This window comes from Squalius cephalus (genome assembly GCF_949319135.1).
Source record: "Squalius cephalus genome assembly, chromosome: 15".
Classification (NCBI taxonomy): domain Eukaryota; kingdom Metazoa; phylum Chordata; class Actinopteri; order Cypriniformes; family Leuciscidae; genus Squalius; species Squalius cephalus.
In genome coordinates this window covers 22859575-22878277 of record NC_137136.1, presented here as the reverse complement: position 1 = coordinate 22878277, position 18703 = coordinate 22859575, and the positions used below count along the sequence as shown (strand labels likewise).

The 18703-nt window shown below is 39.0% G+C and overlaps 1 protein-coding gene across 2 annotated transcripts in view; it reads left to right on the top strand.

Annotated features, from left to right (window-relative positions):
• creb5b (cAMP responsive element binding protein 5b) overlaps positions 1–13135 on the top strand; it is a 69595-nt gene extending 56460 nt beyond the window's left edge. The window contains exons 8-12 of one of the 2 annotated variants that reach the window (XM_079894908.1): positions 5691–5720; positions 6531–6851; positions 9149–9376; positions 11684–11792; positions 12656–12871. In XM_079894908.1, the coding sequence (XP_079751034.1) occupies positions 5691–5720; positions 6531–6851; positions 9149–9376; positions 11684–11792; positions 12656–12780 (813 nt within the window). In that variant the 3' untranslated portion in view covers positions 12781–12871. Of the gene's footprint in view, positions 1–5690; positions 5721–6530; positions 6852–9148; positions 9377–11683; positions 11793–12655 lie in introns of both variants that reach the window. The other variant, XM_079894909.1, reaches the window with a different exon arrangement.
• The last annotated feature ends 5568 nt before the right edge of the window (positions 13136–18703 follow it).

Genomic DNA, 18703 nt, shown 5'->3' with positions numbered 1-18703 from the left:
AAGCCATAATGGTTCTTCTAGAGCATCCCTGCGAAAACCCCCGTTTGGAACTTTTATTTTTATGGGTGTATACATAATTGACAAGTCCAGTTTGTGGTAGGAAGTGTAAAGGATGAGAAATCCTTAAGTAATTGCTTAACAAATGTGATCTGAACTTTCTGGTTTTGATGTGTCAGATTTTTGTCCCGTCGAGTGACTAATGGTTTCATGTTTATTCTGGGTTTCTGCCAGCAGGAGAGCAGGTTTCAGCGGTTTGTTTGATGTTACCAAAAGCTCAAAGAATGAATGTCTGTCTAATAAGTGTGCCTTTTGTTCTTTTATGGTCCTTTGTAGCTGATTATCTGCTCGTGAAGTTGTAAATAAAACAAAGCTTATTAGAGTACGTTTTGCAAGAAATACCATTTTCAAAATTGTGTGTTCCTTTGTAACTGTTTGTGAAATGTAGTAGTTCTGAGTTAAAAAAAAAAAATTCAGTGTATATATTATCTATTATCAATTCAGACTTTTTTTCCTCACATGTTTGGTCAAGTGTTTCAGCACATAGCGTATTCCGTATCAGTAGTGTGTCTAGTGGTTACTAGGTATCTGTTAAGTGTGCACTTCCTGCTTTGTGCCGTCTCTCTCTCTCTCTCTCTCAGCCTGTTGTGGCTCATTTGGCCTCTGACCCCGTGTGGCACTCTGGGGCCCTGCTCAGAGCCAGACTGATTACATTAGAGCACTGATAGCGGACGCTCTCCCTACGCCCCACAAATGATGGATGAATGTCTCTTCCTGTGGAAGAGAAAGAGCGAGAGATACTCCAATACCCCCACTTCTCGCTCCCCCCCTCCATCAACTGCTGGCTCACTGCCAAGCGGAGCTTTATAGGACGAGGCCCCGTGCTTGTTCTCTCTTTTAGTGTGGCGCGGCCCCAGACAGTGGCATTCCCCTGTGTGGGAACTCGGCGCAATCTGCCCCGGACCAAGAGGGAGGGAGAGATAGGTGCACAGCTGCCCAGGTCCAATCAAAGCGAGAGTGTTGATGGACAGGTGGCGCAATCAGTCAGAGGTGTTTTAGTGCACTGTGACCCCATGTCAAGTATGTTAATGGATGAAAGATGGTCCCTTGGCTCCTGTGATTCTGATACACTCCATCTTTGTACACCTATTAGAACTTAGAGGTCTCCTGTTTTTAGATGAGCGGAGAGAGTGACATGCGGTATGTTATATAAACCATTCTTTGTGGTGGAAAAGTGCAGAATTTCAAAAATCCATAAAAATATTTCAACATCAAAGTGTCCAAATTCTATTCAATATTATTTAAATTTTATATAAATATTAAAGTGTCCAAAATATTTTATCATTTAAAAAATATAAATTTAAAAAGATTAATCTTAAGACACTTCTTTGAAAAAGCATGAACATTTTTAATATATATACAGTGTATATATATATATATATATATATATATATATATATACACTCACCTAAAGGATTATTAGGAACACCATACTAATACTGTGTTTGACCCCCTTTCGCCTTCAGAACTGCCTTAATTCTATGTGGCATTGATTCAACAAGGTGCTGAAAGCATTCTTTAGAAATGTTGGCCCATATTGATAGGATAGCATCTTGCAGTTGATGGAGATTTGTGGGATGCACATCCAGGGCACGAAGCTCCCGTTCCACCACATCCCAAAGATGCTCTATTGGGTTGAGATCTGGTGACTGTGGGGGCCATTTTAGTACAGTGAACTCATTGTCATGTTCAAGAAACCAATTTGAAATGATTCGAGCTTTGTGACATGGTGCATTATCCTGCTGGAAGTAGCCATCAGAGGATGGGTACATGGTGGTCATAAAGGGATGGACATGGTCAGAAACAATGCTCAGGTAGGCCGTGCCATTTAAACGATGCCCAATTGGCACTAAGGGGCCTAAAGTGTGCCAAGAAAACATCCCCCACACCATTACACCACCACCACCAGCCTGCACAGTGGTAACAAGGCATGATGGATCCATGTTCTCATTCTGTTTACGCCAAATTCTGACTCTACCATCTGAATGTCTCAACAGAAATCGAGACTCATCAGACCAGGCAACATTTTTCCAGTCTTCAACTGTCCAATTTTGGTGAGCTCGTGCAAATTGTAGCCTCTTTTTCCTATTTGTAGTGGAGATGAGTGGTACCCGGTGGGGTCTTCTGCTGTTGTAGCCCATCCGCCTCAAGGTTGTGCATGTTGTGGCTTCACAAATGCTTTTCTGCATACCTCGGTTGTAACGAGTGGTTATTTCAGTCAAAGTTGCTCTTCTATCAGCTTGAATCAGTCGGCCCATTCTCCTCTGACCTCTAGCATCAACAAGGCATTTTCGCCCACAGGACTGCCGCATACTGGATGTTTTTCCCTTTTCACACCATTCTTTGTAAACCCTAGAAATGGTTGTGCGTGAAAATCCCAGTAACTGAGCAGATTGTGAAATACTCAGACTGGCCTGTCTGGCACCAACAACCATGCCACGCTCAAAATTGCTTAAATCACCTTTCTTTCCCATTCTGACATTCAGTTTGGAGTTCAGGAGATTGTCTTGACCAGGACCACACCCCTAAATGTTTTGAAGCAACTGCCATGTGATTGGTTGATTAGATAATTGCATTAATGAGAAATTGAACAGGTGTTCCTAATAATCCTTTAGGTGAGTGTATATATATATATATATATATATATATATATATATATATATATATATATATATATATATATATATATATACATATATATATATATTATTTTTTTCATGCTTTTTAAAATAAGTGGTCTTATGCTCATTAGGACTGCATTTATTTGATCCAAAATACAATAAAAAACAGTGATACTGTGAAATATTATTGCAATTTAAATGAACTGATTTCTTTTTTAATAATATATTTTAAAATATAATTTACTCCTGTGATGCAAAGCTGAATTTTCAGCATCATTACTCCAGTCTTCAGTGTCACATGATCCCTCAGAAATCATTCTAAAATGCTGATTTAAAACATTTCTTATATTATCAATGATGAAAACACTTGTGCTGCTCAATATTTTTGTGGAAACCATGATACATTTAGTTAAGAATTCTTTGATGAATGGAAAGTTCAAAAGAACAGCTTTTATTTCCATTCTTTTCCAACATTGTTAAAGTCTTTACTCTCACTTTTGATCAATGTAATGCATGTTTGCTGAATAACAGTATAATAATTTATTTCAAACAACAGCAACAACAAAAGTATTACTGACTTAAAGAACGGCAGTGTGTGTATATATTCAAACACTGCATTTTTTCCAATAAAATGTTTGGTATATTTTATGTAGTGTCCAAATACTTTTTTGTATAGTGTGTTGTTAATAATGTTAAATTTTAAAAGGCAAAACCAGCCACTCTTGGTCCTTTTTCAATACAACATTAAAATCCAGACATATAAATCATACACACAATCATGCACTAGACATACACAGATATCAGACTGGGGAGAGCAGAAAATAGAAAGTTTAGGTGCCTCACAGTGGCTGGCAGTGTTTTCTTAACGGGAAGTGTTTTGTATGCTGCAGCAGAAATGTTGATAAAGGCAATGGTGGGTTATTATTGCTGAGCTGGCAAGGGTTAGAGTGGATTACGATACAGCGGGTGGGTGAAAACAGCGTTAACGCCAGTTAAGGGCAGCAGTAAGGACGGGAAAGTTAGTGCTTGTGCATTTGGCCGCCAGTGTGTGAAGGCAGAAAGCACTGGCAGCTCCAGGAGTCAGGGAGGGACGGTATGGCTTTGCTTGGAGAGCCGAAGAGCCAGCAACTTATCAAATCAATTTGGGTTTTGTTTTGGTAAATAGCAACTAGGATGATTCAGAGAGTAAAGACATCTTGAGAAAAAAAAGACATCTCACAGGTTGACCAGCTTGAGAAGAAAGGGATGCTGTGCTCCGGTCTGTGCCTTGGCACTCACATACGGTCCAGCTGGCTCTGACTCTCAGAGAGTGAATGTGCTGCCTGTTACAAACACACGGCTCTGGACACTGGCCTCTCTGACCCACAGCATCTGGAGCGCCTGCAGGGAGAACAGGAGCATGGCAGGGACATGTCTGATTCTTTTCTCTCATTCTTCTGGATCTGTTTGTGGAAACTTGTGAGATTTAAATTACACGAAGGTGTGCTTAGTAATGTTTCTCTCAGTTAAAAAAAAAAACGTACACATAAAGAAGTGAATAGTAATTTTGTAAAATATGTGTAAAATGATGTACATTCACATGAGATGAAGCCTCTATTTGTATATTTATTTTACTTGGAGTGGGTTGCCTTATGGAGGCAGCCATTTTGAAATCACAAACTACCAACTGATGTGATAATTGTGTGAAGAATGACTGATGACTGACCGTTGAATTATTAGAACATTAATGCACACCCACGGTAATAATGCGGTCACAACACAAAGCTGAGTTAATTAATACTGTGGTTACAATGCCTCAAAACAGTGTTCAGACATTTGTCAGGTTTTTGTACTTAAAATGCTCTTGTGTGCAGAACTGATTTCTTACACATCTCATCCCAAGCCTCCGTTGCTAATTCCAAAACATCATTTTAGAGCCAGTAACAGAAGCTTGAGACATTGATAAGCAGACTAATGTAGTTAATTCAGAAGCAGAGAGATTAATTGATTAAAAGTGTGTGAATTACTTCAGTCTATGCGTCTCTCAATCATCTTCGGCAGCAGCGTCTCTACTAACAGCAAAGCTGTAAGTTTAACTGCTTCAAAAACAATGATGTTACTACTTTGATACTGAGAAATGTCAAGTTGCATGCACATGTATGTTTCCATGTGTGTGTCAGTTTGTGTCTGTGCTGTATGTGAGAGAGATGGGGAGAAAGAGAACGTGCTTTTCATAAATAATAAAACGTAATTTTGTGGGGAAAACAGAAATAGTGTGTCATTTTTATCCTATTGTGTGTTCTATTTATTTGCTTGGTCAATGTCTTAGTGGGTTTTGGTTCCTTTGCTGTTGTAGGCTGTGTGGAACTTTGAAATAACTGAAATCATTTGGCGAAGTATGGAACTGTAATGCGATCAAGACTACTTTAGCTGTGCGTTTACTTGAAATTAACTGCACGCCTTAGAATATTCATCTACCAATCAGAATCAAGCATTCAACAGCCCTGTACTTTAAAGTAACTTAGTAACCCCTCATTTTATTGGATTCTTACAGTATTCATGGCTGACTAAAAATTGTGCTTTTTCTACAATGGCATTTGTGGCGTAATATTTTTTGCTTTTGCATGACGCTGCATCCACATCACTAGGTGTCAGTATATGTCCAAGAAGCCATGTCAGCCATTGCAACAAACAAAAAACTACTGAGTGCACTTTTGAGTCATTTTGTTAGATTTTTTGTTAGTCTTACTTTCCATGAAGAGATTATCCTTGCTTGACTTCATTTAATGTTTTCTTTAATTTATTTGTGTTTGGTTTGTTTTTTTCGATCCTCAGACCCATTTCTTATAAAGTCAGTCTACCTGCTCAGCTCTTGTGGAAATATATACCGTAGACTCAACACTCTAAAAATACTCCTCCGAGTTTTTGACTTGGCTCAAAAGTGACACTGAATGGACACAGACATACAAGTATATATGCACATGCTTATGTACTTTCATTTTTTTTCATTTTGTCTACATGTGCCGTCAACAGATCAAACCATCGGACATATTTTGGCGGGAGGTATGTTTATACTTGTGGCTTTTTTCAGACCCCTAAGTTGTCTTATTGAGCTGCCCAGAAAAACAGCTCTGTGAGAGAGAGAGAGCAGTCAGGTAAACATATTCCAAACACAGACGCTTTGAGCGTCTCTAGAGTCATAGACTCAAAGACCAGCCCTGGGTGAAAGCTTAAGTAGACCACACGGTTGAAGCAACAGTGCGTAGGCCGAAGGGGAAATGGGCAAATCGAGTCCTCAGGGGCCTCTCGCTGCCAGAACTGCACCGCTCTGGGCTCGTTCTTCAGATGAAGCTCTTACACGGTGACGACAGATAGTGGAAAAGTGTGTTTGGGTGTGTAAGCGGGTGTGTAGGTGTGTGGGTGAGAGGGTAAATGGGAGTGACAGGCTTAGTTTCGGACATTCATGTACGTCAAAAAGTGGGCGAGCGGTCACATATAATCTATCGGAAAAATGTAATCGCTCACTTGTCGAATCAAGAGACAGCCATGTTTTTGTCATGTTAACTGAAATTTAAATGAATCAGAATTTTGGTCTTGTTTTCCAGGTAAATATCCTCAAAAAATAAGCAAAATTGTCATTTGTTTTCACGTAATTCTATCTATCGATCTTCACTGGAAAATAAAAATACTAAAAACATTTAATGCAGTGTTCACATTCACAACATGCCCCCCCTCCCCCAGGTGCTAATCTTAGTGACAGGTTCCTTTGGTTTTCGTACAATGGACCAAATATAATGCCCTTTTTAAATGGAGCATTTGAAACTTGCTAGTCATATTGCTAATAAAAAACATTTCCCCCATTTTTCTATGCAGAGACTGAAAGCTGCCCTTGCCCACCATCCAGGGGGCATGGCGAACGGCAGCATGAACTCCATGGGTCATATGATGGAGATGATGCCATCGCGGCAGGATCAGGCCGGGCACCACCACCTGCACTCTCACCCTCACCAGCACATGCAGGGTCCGCCTCACGGATACCCACACCATGCCCACCACCACCACCCCAGCCACGCACAGAGCGCCCATCACCACCCACAGAGCCACGGGCACCACAACTCCCACCCGCCCCACATGCACCCTGCACACGGACACCAGACCTCTCCGCACCAACCCATGCACTCCGCTGCTTCACAGGTACTGAACTGGGTTGAGATGCATTCGTTGAGGTTTTAATGCTGTAATATTAATGCTGTAATATTTTTAATGCTGTAATATGTAATATACAAGTGATGTACAAGGGATTGATGAGTTCAGCTGAATTGAACTTACTCTAATTTATTTGAGTTGAGTTGGGATGGACTGATTTCAGCAGAGTCATGTCTAATAAATAATTATTAAAAAAAAAGTTAAACTATGGCCAAGTTGTGAACATCTGGCGTAAAATGAATATATGTGTTTTTATTCAAAAACACTGTACATTAAAAATACCATTACTTGAATACACCTCTTTAATAACAAGTATAATTATACATTTTTATAATATAAATATATTATAATTATACGTTTCTGAGTGGTACAATTGTCTTGAAATCATAATAAATAAAAAGACTGACATTATTAAAAGAAGTTTAGAATACATTTTTAACATTTATTTATTAAAAATAAAATGTTTTTTTTTTTTGAAGGGTTATTTATATTTAGAATATATAAGCAAAAACGTTTGTCTGCCAAATCGAAGTCATGTGGTGCGACCAACATACATACTGCATCCGAAATTGCATACTTCCCTAATATATATAGTAGGCGAAAAACAGTATGTGACAAAAAAAAAGTAGGGCTGTCAAACGATTAATCGCGATTAATCGCATCCAAAATAAAAGTTTGAGTTTACATAATTTATGTCTGTGTACGGTGTATAATTATTTTCTATATATAAATACACACACATGCATGTATATATTTAAGAAATATTTGCATGTATATACTGTGTATATATATATATTTATATTATATATAATTTATATTATATATAAATATTTTATATATAAATTACACATTTTCTTAAATATATATATGCATGTGTGTGTATTTATATATAGAAAATAATTATACTCCGTACACAGACATAAATTATGTAAACACAAACTTTTATTTTGGATGCGATTAATCGCGATTAATCGTTTGACAGCCCTAAAAAAAAGTATGTCTGAATTCACAGTATTCATAAAAGAGTAGGCAAAAAGTACCCGGATGACGTACTTCTTCCGGCGAGATTCTGAAATGTGCATTCGATGGACACTTTACTATCCCATGAGGCAACAGGAGAGGATTTGAGAATGACAGTGAAGCGACGCAACTGAGGCTGTAGATCACTTGATAATGACAACATGGCGAATATAGTACGTCCAGATTACATTCATACTACACACACTCATACTATATAAAACATACTTTTTTAGCAGTAATAACGTAATTACTTATTCAAAATAAGTGCCTAGTCAAGAGAGTATGCGATTTCCGATGCAGACTCACAGAAAAAACATAAAACAGGAAATTATATCATAGAGAGACCCCTGCAGACTCATGTGTGTGTGCCAAGGTCAATAAATCTCTTCATATATTAGATAATTTGACCACGTTATGAAAACGCAATGTTAGTTCAGGTTGTAAAATCCTCAAAAACTTTATCAATTAATAATTCATGATTTAAAAAAAGCATTTTTATCTTGGAAAATGTATTTAAAAACTTCTCTAATAATAATGTATTTAATGTTGTAAAGTAAACGTAATGCAAAACAGTATGTTATGTTTGACTTGCACCACATGACATTTTTGTTGAAAATGGTGTAAAAGTTTTTCAAAATCATATCAAATCAAGAGTACGTTTCTAAGTTTACACTAGATTTCTAAAAGAGCTTTTCTTTATTTATCGTGGACACTCTTATTTATATGAACCTTCAGGTCTGGACATGACTGAATCCATCTTTTTGTGATTCAGAAAGTCTGCCTTAATGTATTATTAAGCCAAAGAAGGGGCCCTGTATACATACAAACCATCAAAGCCACTGCATTTTCCATCGCCTCCAGAAACCTGTAATGATCTGAAGACGGCAAACATGGCAACTGCCAAGCATATGTCAAAGAAGCTTTTTGTGGGCCATGTGCGCTGGTAGTGGCCCTGTTTCTCAGGGTGTCGTAGGGCATTGGTCCGAGTGGAAAACTGGGCCCTGACACCTCTTTATGAGGGTGGGGCAGCCTGTAAATCAGACTGCTGTTTCTCACACCCAGACGTCCATCATAGGGCCGTAGGGCCACGTGTACAGGGCACATGTTGTTTTAAAGAAAACTCCCAGACAGGAAGTTTCTGGCTGGAGAGGTCTGAACGAGGAGAATGTTTGGCAGGTGATTGGCCGGCAGCCAGGTCTATGAATATGAATATGATGCCTCGGGAGAGAATGTAACTTCAGACTCTTTTTTTTTTTTTTTTACAGTTATCTCCGGCTGCGCAGCACATGCAGCCGACGCAGACCCTTCAGTCCCCGCCGCCCAGCGGAGGTCGTCGCAGGCGGGTCATGGATGAAGACCCCGACGAGCGCAGGCGGAAGTTCCTGGAGAGGAATCGCGCGGCCGCCACACGCTGCAGACAGAAGAGGAAAGTGTGGGTGATGTCGCTAGAAAAGAAAGCCGAGGAGCTCACCCAAACCAACATGCAGTTGCAGGTCAGCATCACTCATTCGCACACTTCTCCTCAGCTGAAGGCCTCGGTTCTTAAGCGTTAAAACGCACTTCACTTTGGAACACACACTGAGATGTATTTCACGCCTGGCGTCATATTTCACTCGGTATTAGCTTACTCTAGACCACAGAAGCTCATAAACACCCTTCATTTGACAGCTGAAGCTACTGTAGATGGAGAGCAGACGGGGACGGCTGTGAGGAGGGAAGGGTCAATGGGTTATTGAGGTCTATAGAGTAACCAGAGCACAGCCCAGCTGCAGCTGAATGTGTGGTTTGTAGGCCAGTAAAACCTCTGAGCATCACGGGACATTTGGAGGTTTCCATTTGAATGCGTCCATTTAGGCTCTCAATAGACCTTGAATCTGCATAGAGGTTTACCTGAAAGATTGATGCCGTGTGGATATTCATGTAAGTCTATTTTTGGAGGATGTGTTGAGTACATCCTGCATTGCCCACAACTTAAACCAGCCTAAACTGGTTTTCAGCATGGATGTTTCAGGTGGTTTAGTTGGTCGGCCAGCCGGTCTCCCATTCTAACCATATGACACGTGTCCAAAGCCCCTCTAAAACCTGGAAACCAGAACAGCCTGACCATCTTTGGGTGGTCTTTCTCCATCATGCCACATCATTCACTCTCTGCTCTTCTCTGACCTGAGCATTACCCTGTCTTGCCCCGGGACAAAATAGTGAATATTTGCTGGTTGCACGTTTGTGTGGTTTGAGTCTTTCAATTAACACCACCAGTCTTTCAATTTTAACCACTAGGCAACAACACGACTCAAAAGTTCCTACTAGGGTTAGGTGATCTAAGAATACTTCTGATATAGGCTATTTAAAATATATTTTATTGAAAACTTTGTGAGTATTGCAAAGAGTTTAATTAGTTTTTAATTACAATTTGTGATTCATCTTGGTCTCAGACAAACTGTCTGTTTTAGAAAATCAGTTCAAGAAATGTTCACTGATATATTTACAGTAAAATACAGTAAAAACAGTAAGTATGCTGACTTTTTTCACATTATAAATGTCACTTTTGATCAGTTTAATGTATCCTTGGTGAATAAAAAAAGAAAACGGTTGGATGACATTTAGCAAAAAATATGTAGGCAAATATTTCTGTTTATTCTGATGTATACAGTAGCTGTACTGGTGCATATAAATGAAAACATAAAGTCATATTCTTCCTTTTATTTAGTAAACAAATGTGGAAAAAACATGCCTTTATTGTTGCAATGTTTACCGTATTTTGCATCTTGCATTAAACAATACAAATTAAATTAGCTTTAATTGAAATGAAGGTTCCTCTGATTGAAAAAAAAAAAAAAAACCTTTTTAATCCAAGCAATATACATCAATATATATATTTTATATAGTCATAAGGCTGAAAAATATTGAGATTTAATTTCACCCAGCCCTAGTTCCCACCAACAATAGAACAAAACATGTTAAATGTGTTTGTTTTTCTTTGTTATTGCATAGTTTGACGAGATGGGACAGAATGCTCATAGACACCCTGGCACTCCCATAATCCCACTGTTCAGGCTTGTTTGGTCTTTTGGGAAATATTCACCCCACAGTCACAAACATGGTACCTGTCAACGCGAGGATTCTTCTCCACCAAGCATCCCTGAAACGCTGCCATATATTCATATTGGTTCTGCTTAATCGTTTAATCAAATTCAAGAACACTGTGTGATCAGATGCTCGTGTTTCCCACAATGGTAATTGCTGAGAATTCACCGCCTGTTCATTATGAGGTTTTCTAATGAGACCCAGACTTGTCTGGCCTTTAATTTAGTGTGTCTGCTGGGAGGTTTGACGTGAAGCTGCCAATACAGCCACCAGAGACCTTTTTTCCAACATGTTTGTCATAATTATGTTAAGTATTGTATGGTTTATGACAAAAACAAAACATCATAAACATGTGTGACTTTGTTTAGATTTGTTTGCATACTAAGGAAGGAACCAAAGGGGTTAGCTCTCACAATCGTGATTTCCCCAACATGGCTTGAATTTAATTTTAAACTATGAAGGCATTTCAACGGACAGTAATTCTTAAGCAGTCAAATCCAGGCCAGGCTGTATCCAGGAAACTTGTGCTTTGTGAGGGACATTTAGTTTTGCTTTAATGTTATGTTGCTACACACCAGAAAAAAAAATTGTTTTATGTCTGTTGCCAAAGTGTATGATTGGATTGGATATTTCACTAGCAACAAGTTATTGAATTCCTGTAAACACTGAGGGACTTTTTGTTGAGTGTTTGATATTATCATTGTGTTTGTTGGCAGAGCGAGGTCACCATGCTAAAGAATGAGGTGACACAACTGAAACAGCTGTTATTGACACATAAGGACTGTCCCATCACCACCATGCAGAAAGAGTCTCAAGGTTACCTCAGTGAGTACTATCCCGCACCCACACGGCCAGGGGTGACATTACGTTATAACAGATTTATATTGTTTGTAGGACACACCCACTGATATAGATACTTGTGACATTTTTGAAATGTATGGAGGCTGTCACTCCCTGGTTATAGGGGAAAACACACTCATTTTCTCAGTCAATGAACAACCTGTTGTGGTGTTTATAATGCAGGAAATAGATATATTGTTTCCATTTTCACTTTGAAGTACAGTAAATGCCTTCAGGTAATGTGCCCTGCCTGTCTTTCTCAACTTCCAAATTCATTAATAATACATTAAATATTCATCTAAGTGTGGTGTTTATTATCTTTACATTATTATTCAGTCTTCTCATAGGAAAGAAAAATCACACATGAGATCTCTTTATTGATCTCTATACTGTTTTATTTTCTAGACAGCAAATAGAAAGACATACAGATGGATGGATGGATGGATGGATGGATGGATGGATGGACAGATAGACATAGGGGTGGATTGGATGGATGGATGGATGAATGGATGGGTGGATGGATGGATGAATGGATAGACCAACATACTTAAGGATGGATGGATACATTAAGTGTTGGACACGGATGAATGGATGGATGGATGGATGGATGGAGACATGGATAGACAGACATATGGATGGACAGATAGAAAATTCTACATATGGATGGATGGAAGGAAGGACAGATGGACAGCAATACAGATGGATAGATAGACATATGGATGGAAGGATGAATGGATTGATGGATGGATTGAGTGATGAACAGATGTGACTGGCAGACTGACGGATATGGACAGATGTCAGACAGCTGGACGCACACACACATCTTCATCTCTCTTCTTGTCCCTCAGGTCCAGAGAGTAGTCCGGCAGGGAGTCCCACCCCTGTAACCCAGCAGCAAGTCATCCAGCACAATACCATCACCACCTCCAGCACGGGACCCAATCACCGCACAGATATTAACCCCATCCACTAGAGACTCGACCCCCTGACGACACCCCATCCCCCTTTACACGCTGGACATCCCGACTGCAAACTCTGGACAGACACACACCTCTGTGCCTCTGTGGCAGCTTTTTCGTCTGTTTGTAATTTGTAAATGTAAACTGATTACCATTTTGTTTAGTTCTGTGTGTTTTATGTTACCATTTGAGTCCGCTTCAAAAAAGGGAGTCGGCATAATTCATCGGGCACCATCTCGCTTGTCAAGAACATCACTGATGGGTTGTTACATCTGCTACATCTGTTCCTGGATTACTACTGGACAACTGCCTTTACAAATGGCAAGATTCAGATAGCTGGAGAGCTTTTGCTATGAATTTTCCATTGCCAAAAAGATCTTGTCCTTTCGTTTCTGTTTATTGTAATAACTACTCTCACATTCCCCTTTTTATCTAATTCAAAAGGATAAATTAGGAAGGGCAGTCTCCAACAGGGAATTCGTAATGAAAGTAACCTGAAGCAATATTAATCTGATTGTGTTCACTTGCTCATTCTGACCAGAATTTAGATCAGATTAAGTTCAACCTATTGGCTCCTTTCATTTCAGATGTCATTTCAAAAGTTATCTTTTTAAAACGAAACAGCTTTGACTCCTTCGCTGGTACAGATCATGTAAATGGAATGCATTTATCAAGCTCACACAGGCTCCTGTGAGCATATGCCTCGCTGAACGTGTGTGAGATTTCAGAGTATTCCCAAAGTGTTGAGATCACAGCTGCAATCATGTAGCACCAGGAAAACATCTAACTTGGCATTTATGTCCGAATGTTTTAGAAGATGCCATCAGCTGTTTCATTTTAAGATGGTGCAACTTCTGGTCAGATTTACCCCTGGTCCTCATTAGTTTGCACACTTCTTTTATTGGCAGTCATTTCAGTGTCTGTTTCGGATCAGAGAGTGGACTAAGTATTATGCACATTCTTGAGTACATTTTTATACATGTAATATACTCATAGATGGGCCTTCCAACCCTGTCCAAAATGCTCCTCAAGTGCGTCTCGCACCAGAATAATGCCATGGAAAACTTTTGGAAGGATTTTGCTTCACCTGAGGCTATGGAAAACTTCCACGTGAGCCAAATGCGTTGTTAAATGCTACTTTAAATCAGCTTTCGTTTTGGCTCAAAGTATTGTTTAGATCTTCCTCAGGCATTCTGACTGTGAGATAAATTGAATTTAATAGGATATATTTTGATACATCCCAGTTTAAAGTTCTGGTTTGTTTGCTGCCTAGGAAATCATGAGGCTTTCTTCTTGACATGGACCAAGGTCAATTCTGCACTTGAATATAGTCCCTACGAAACTGTCAAACCCCTAAAGGTTCTGGAAATATGCTGTTGAATTGGAGATGTTAGTATACAGCCAGCATCTTACTGTAAGGGGCCGTTCACAAAAGAACACGTTCTTGCGTTTAAAACGCTGGATTAAGCACGAAAGGCTTGGAAAAGAATGCAGGTTTTTGAGACGCATTTTTGAAAGTTGAACTGCTTACAACTTGACGCGGCATCGAGTATCCGTGTAGCAGATGTTTACATTGAAAAATAAAGGGTGCGTCTCAATCAGCTCCCAAGTTTAGTAGTCAGGGCACTGATCGGGGAGTCTGCCATTTTAAGGGCCACTTCCAGTTCACTGGAACGTTCACTCCCTAAAAGAAGCCCCCAATGCACCACAAAAGCCAGGGAGCATCAATGGTCCCTTACCGGAAAATATGTCACATTTTGTTAAGCGCAAAACATACACATCATGACACGCAACAGAAGATTCTGTTACTTTTAAAAGATATCAGTCCTTCTGTTGTTGATAAATAACAGTGGTGGCATTTTAAAATGCAAGTATGTTGTCGGAAACGTCCCAATGTGTTCTTAGCAGTGCCCGAATTTGTGCAAACAACTTACACTCATTCACAATCTAGGGAGCTGATTGCCCAGACAGCAACATAGTGTAACAGGGTACCAGTTGTGGGCCGGATCTGGGCCGACACTATGTTGCTGTCTGGGTAAGATGCACCCAAATAAATGCTGCGCAGTGGAACGTGAAAACGCGTTCTGTGTGAACCGGCCCTAATAACGACATTCCAATGTGTACTTGTGCCCTTTGTGTAATTTTAAGGGATGCGTGTGCAAAGTCCCGTATACCTCATGAGTGTATGATGGACTGCCCATTAGATTTTGGATTGATAGATTTTCACTTACATGAAATCCCTAAATCCCTTTAAGGCTGTGACAAACCAAACTGGCATCAACGAACTAGCGGCGACAAAAGCCGACATTGTTTTCGCCTTGCGTCTGCCGCTTGAACACACCGCAAAGACTACAGCCAACGGCCAACTAGCATGTACGTTCTGTGAGAGGAAACTTTCCATAGCAGCAGTTGGCAGTCTGTATTCATCATTCAGAAAGGGAAACCGGAACTAGGACTGCTGAAATACAAACCATAAACAAAGCAGCGCTTCTTGCTTACCATTTTGAAATATGAATCATGTTGATCACTTTATTCATTCCAGACGGTCATGTTTTTATGAAAATACTTGCATATTGGAATGCGAATTTACATTATGTAAAATAAGAAGAGCCTTCTGTGTGTGCACTCTTGACTTTGTCAAGTATCTTCTCGGGCACTGGTTCCCTAAGCCGAACAGCCAACAAGAGTGATCTATTTCACCGACTGCCCTACACAGATTCAACATGCTCAATCGGCCAAAAATCTGCCGATGGGGTCCAACTAAAAACTGAGCTGACAGATGTGTCGGCTTGGTATGTTACGGCCTTTAGTCCTGTTGTTCTTGTTTAACTGCAAATAATGATGCAATTTGGTCCTATTTTGTTTTTCTCTGCTGCGAAAATGAAGCATTTTACTATTTCTTCGCAGGTACTGATCTAGACCGATCTAGACACTGCTTTCCAAATGTCACTATGTGCCTGAATATGTCTTAAATACTCACATAGCGAAGAATGTCAGCCCTTAGTAATACCTTTATCAGTACATTTATTTTCAATTCAGGTTGAACTTTAAGGCCTTGACGTTGTTTAGCTTTTTTTGTAATGACTAATTACTAGTGTTTTAATGCAGACACTGTTTTGTTTTTGGACTCTTTTTGGTGTTTATGGACTCTTTTACCTTCTTCAACCAAGGAGGCCTGTGATGAGAACACAGGCCAGCTGGACATGTATTAGCATTATGCGGAGAGATGCACCAAAATGTTTCCCCTCTGCCGAAAAAGGGCCTTTCTTCCAGCAGCTAAGCTCAGAACTTTGTTTCATGTTTTTCACAGTTTGTAGAGGATATTTCATCCCTCCTAAATGGAACATATTGATTCCCACCGCCTTTCCTCGCAGCACTGTGTTTGGAACATGAGCGTGCAAAACGACCTCCACATTGAGAGGTGGAAATCTTGTAGCTGTCTATGCACTTTGACCTCTGCGCAGCAGAGGATGGAATAGCCATATAGAAGACTCAGCGATTCCCAGTTCCCACACCAGCGAGAGCCAGCCACTGTCAGTCTATGGAGCAATGCAACTTGTGTGGGCTTACCGGAATGGAGCCCGGAATGGGTCGCCCAAAGAAGGACACGATTTAAACCCTGAAGGCTTGGGTTTGGCGGGCGTTCAGTACGGTGCTCCTGTAGCTTTAAGACTTTAAATTGTCCCTATAGAGAAAGCCTGTTTTTCACACTGTGAAATGGGTGACATCAAGGTGAACTGGAAACATGATTGTGCTTTTATTGTTGATTTTGTTGGACCTTTCAGTAGATTGGTTGTTTCCCAACATCTCAAAAGGATAGTTCACCCAAAAATGAACATCATTCTCCCATCATTTACTCACCCTCATGTCGTTTCAAAACTCGTGTAATTACCTTTATTCTGCACAACACATTTTTAAGAATGTATTCACTTGTTTTGTCAGTTCAATGAAAGTCAATGGGGTCCAAACGTTTCAAGCTCCAAAAAGGAAAAAAGGTAGTGTAAAAGTAATCCAAACTTTAGCGATATGATTACTTTGTATGATGAATAGAGTGACTTATTCACTCTCAAATCAAATCAAAACATTGATCAACTCAGATACTGTTACAGAGCCCAAATCATATATTGCGACGCGGCAGTAACATCAAACCTTATTGGTTCTTGTGTCATGACATCATGTGGCTCACAAGAACCAATGAGGTTTGATATTACTGACGTGCCAACATATTTAATAAATGATTCGATCTTTACTACCTTTATGCCCTTTTTAAAGGTTTAAACACTTGGACCCCATTGACTTTCATAGACAAAAACCATTGAGACATTCTACAAAATATGTTCTTTTGTCTTCTGCAGATAAAAGTAATTCAGTCTGGAACAGCACAAGCGTGTGTAAAGGTGCGTACACAGTTTTTTCTGCTAAATGAAGAAATGTAAATTTCAATAGAAATCTATAGGAATTTTGCATGTGTTCTAGAAATCCCCTACACTGATGATTCGCCACATTGACTAACACAAAGCTGCTTGGATTGAAATTGTCAATAGCCTAGAGATCAGAAGTGAATAAACAATGGACCTTTTTTGCCTGCAAAATTTCGCTGATGTGATGATAGATTTTTTTTTTGGGTGAACTATCCCTTTAAGTAACACAAGCCACCATTCAATGTTCTTTTGTGCATGTAGCATCATAATCTGGTTTCAAATGGGATTCAGATGACCACATGAGGTGTGAGTTTCAATGTTTTTGGATTGTGAGCTTGAAGGTTAACTTGAGATCTGTGTATGCATGTATTTTCACTCCCATTGTCATCTCAGACCTCACACTCACAAGTTTTGCATTGTTTAGCCCAACATTATGATGTAACAATATGGTGGGAGGGGCCTGCTAAACTGCAGTTTGCATCTTTATAGAGGACTGAAAACAGTTGCATTATATTTCATCTCCTCCGTCTTTTAATTTCAAAGCAAGGTGGTCAGGAGCGTGTCTACGCAGGGCCACGTCATCTCTTACCCAAGCAACATAACATACAACACATTGAACTGGAAATATGCTGTTGCTCTCGTTGAGTAACAGACATTAATCTCAAATTGTTGATTTGGCACCAGTCCTTGTTAGGATGGGTGGATGGATGACTTTTGTAATAGCATTCTTATAAAATGGAGGGAGATTTGTGTGTGTGTGTGCCTGGGCATATGTGTGCTTTTGTGTGCATCATTTTTTTTTTTTTTTTTTTAGGTGGAGGACAATGAATACACATTAATAAAACTATAATTGTATCATTGCAACAAAACTATAAATATTGTATAAATTCTCATTAATTTTTGTAATCTTGTTCCTGTAATGCAACCACCTTTCTTTTTGAAAGGAGTACATGTTTGGTACTTGTTTGTAAATAATGTTTGCATAGCACTTGCCGTCTTTAAATGTTCGCCTGTTCATTTTCGGAGCTGAAACATTGTAATGTTTGTTACGCATATTGAATTCATGAATTCACACACGCTTGCATAACTTTGTATATTTTATATGTTTATTAATGCCTTGAACAGTTTGTGTTTATGCAAATGTACAGATGTGAGATCACAACAGCTATATTACAATATGAAAATAAAGCACTTGTTCTGTAACAAAGCCAATTCATGATTTTGTTACTTACAAAAAAACTGCAGCTTGTGTGTGTGTGTGTGTATATATATATATATATATATATATACATATATATATATATATACATATATATATATACATATATATATATATATACATATATATATATATACATATATATATATATATACATATATATATATATACATATATATATATATATATACATATATATATATATACATATATATATACATATATATATATATACATATATATATATATACATATATATATATACATATATATATACATATATATATATACACATAT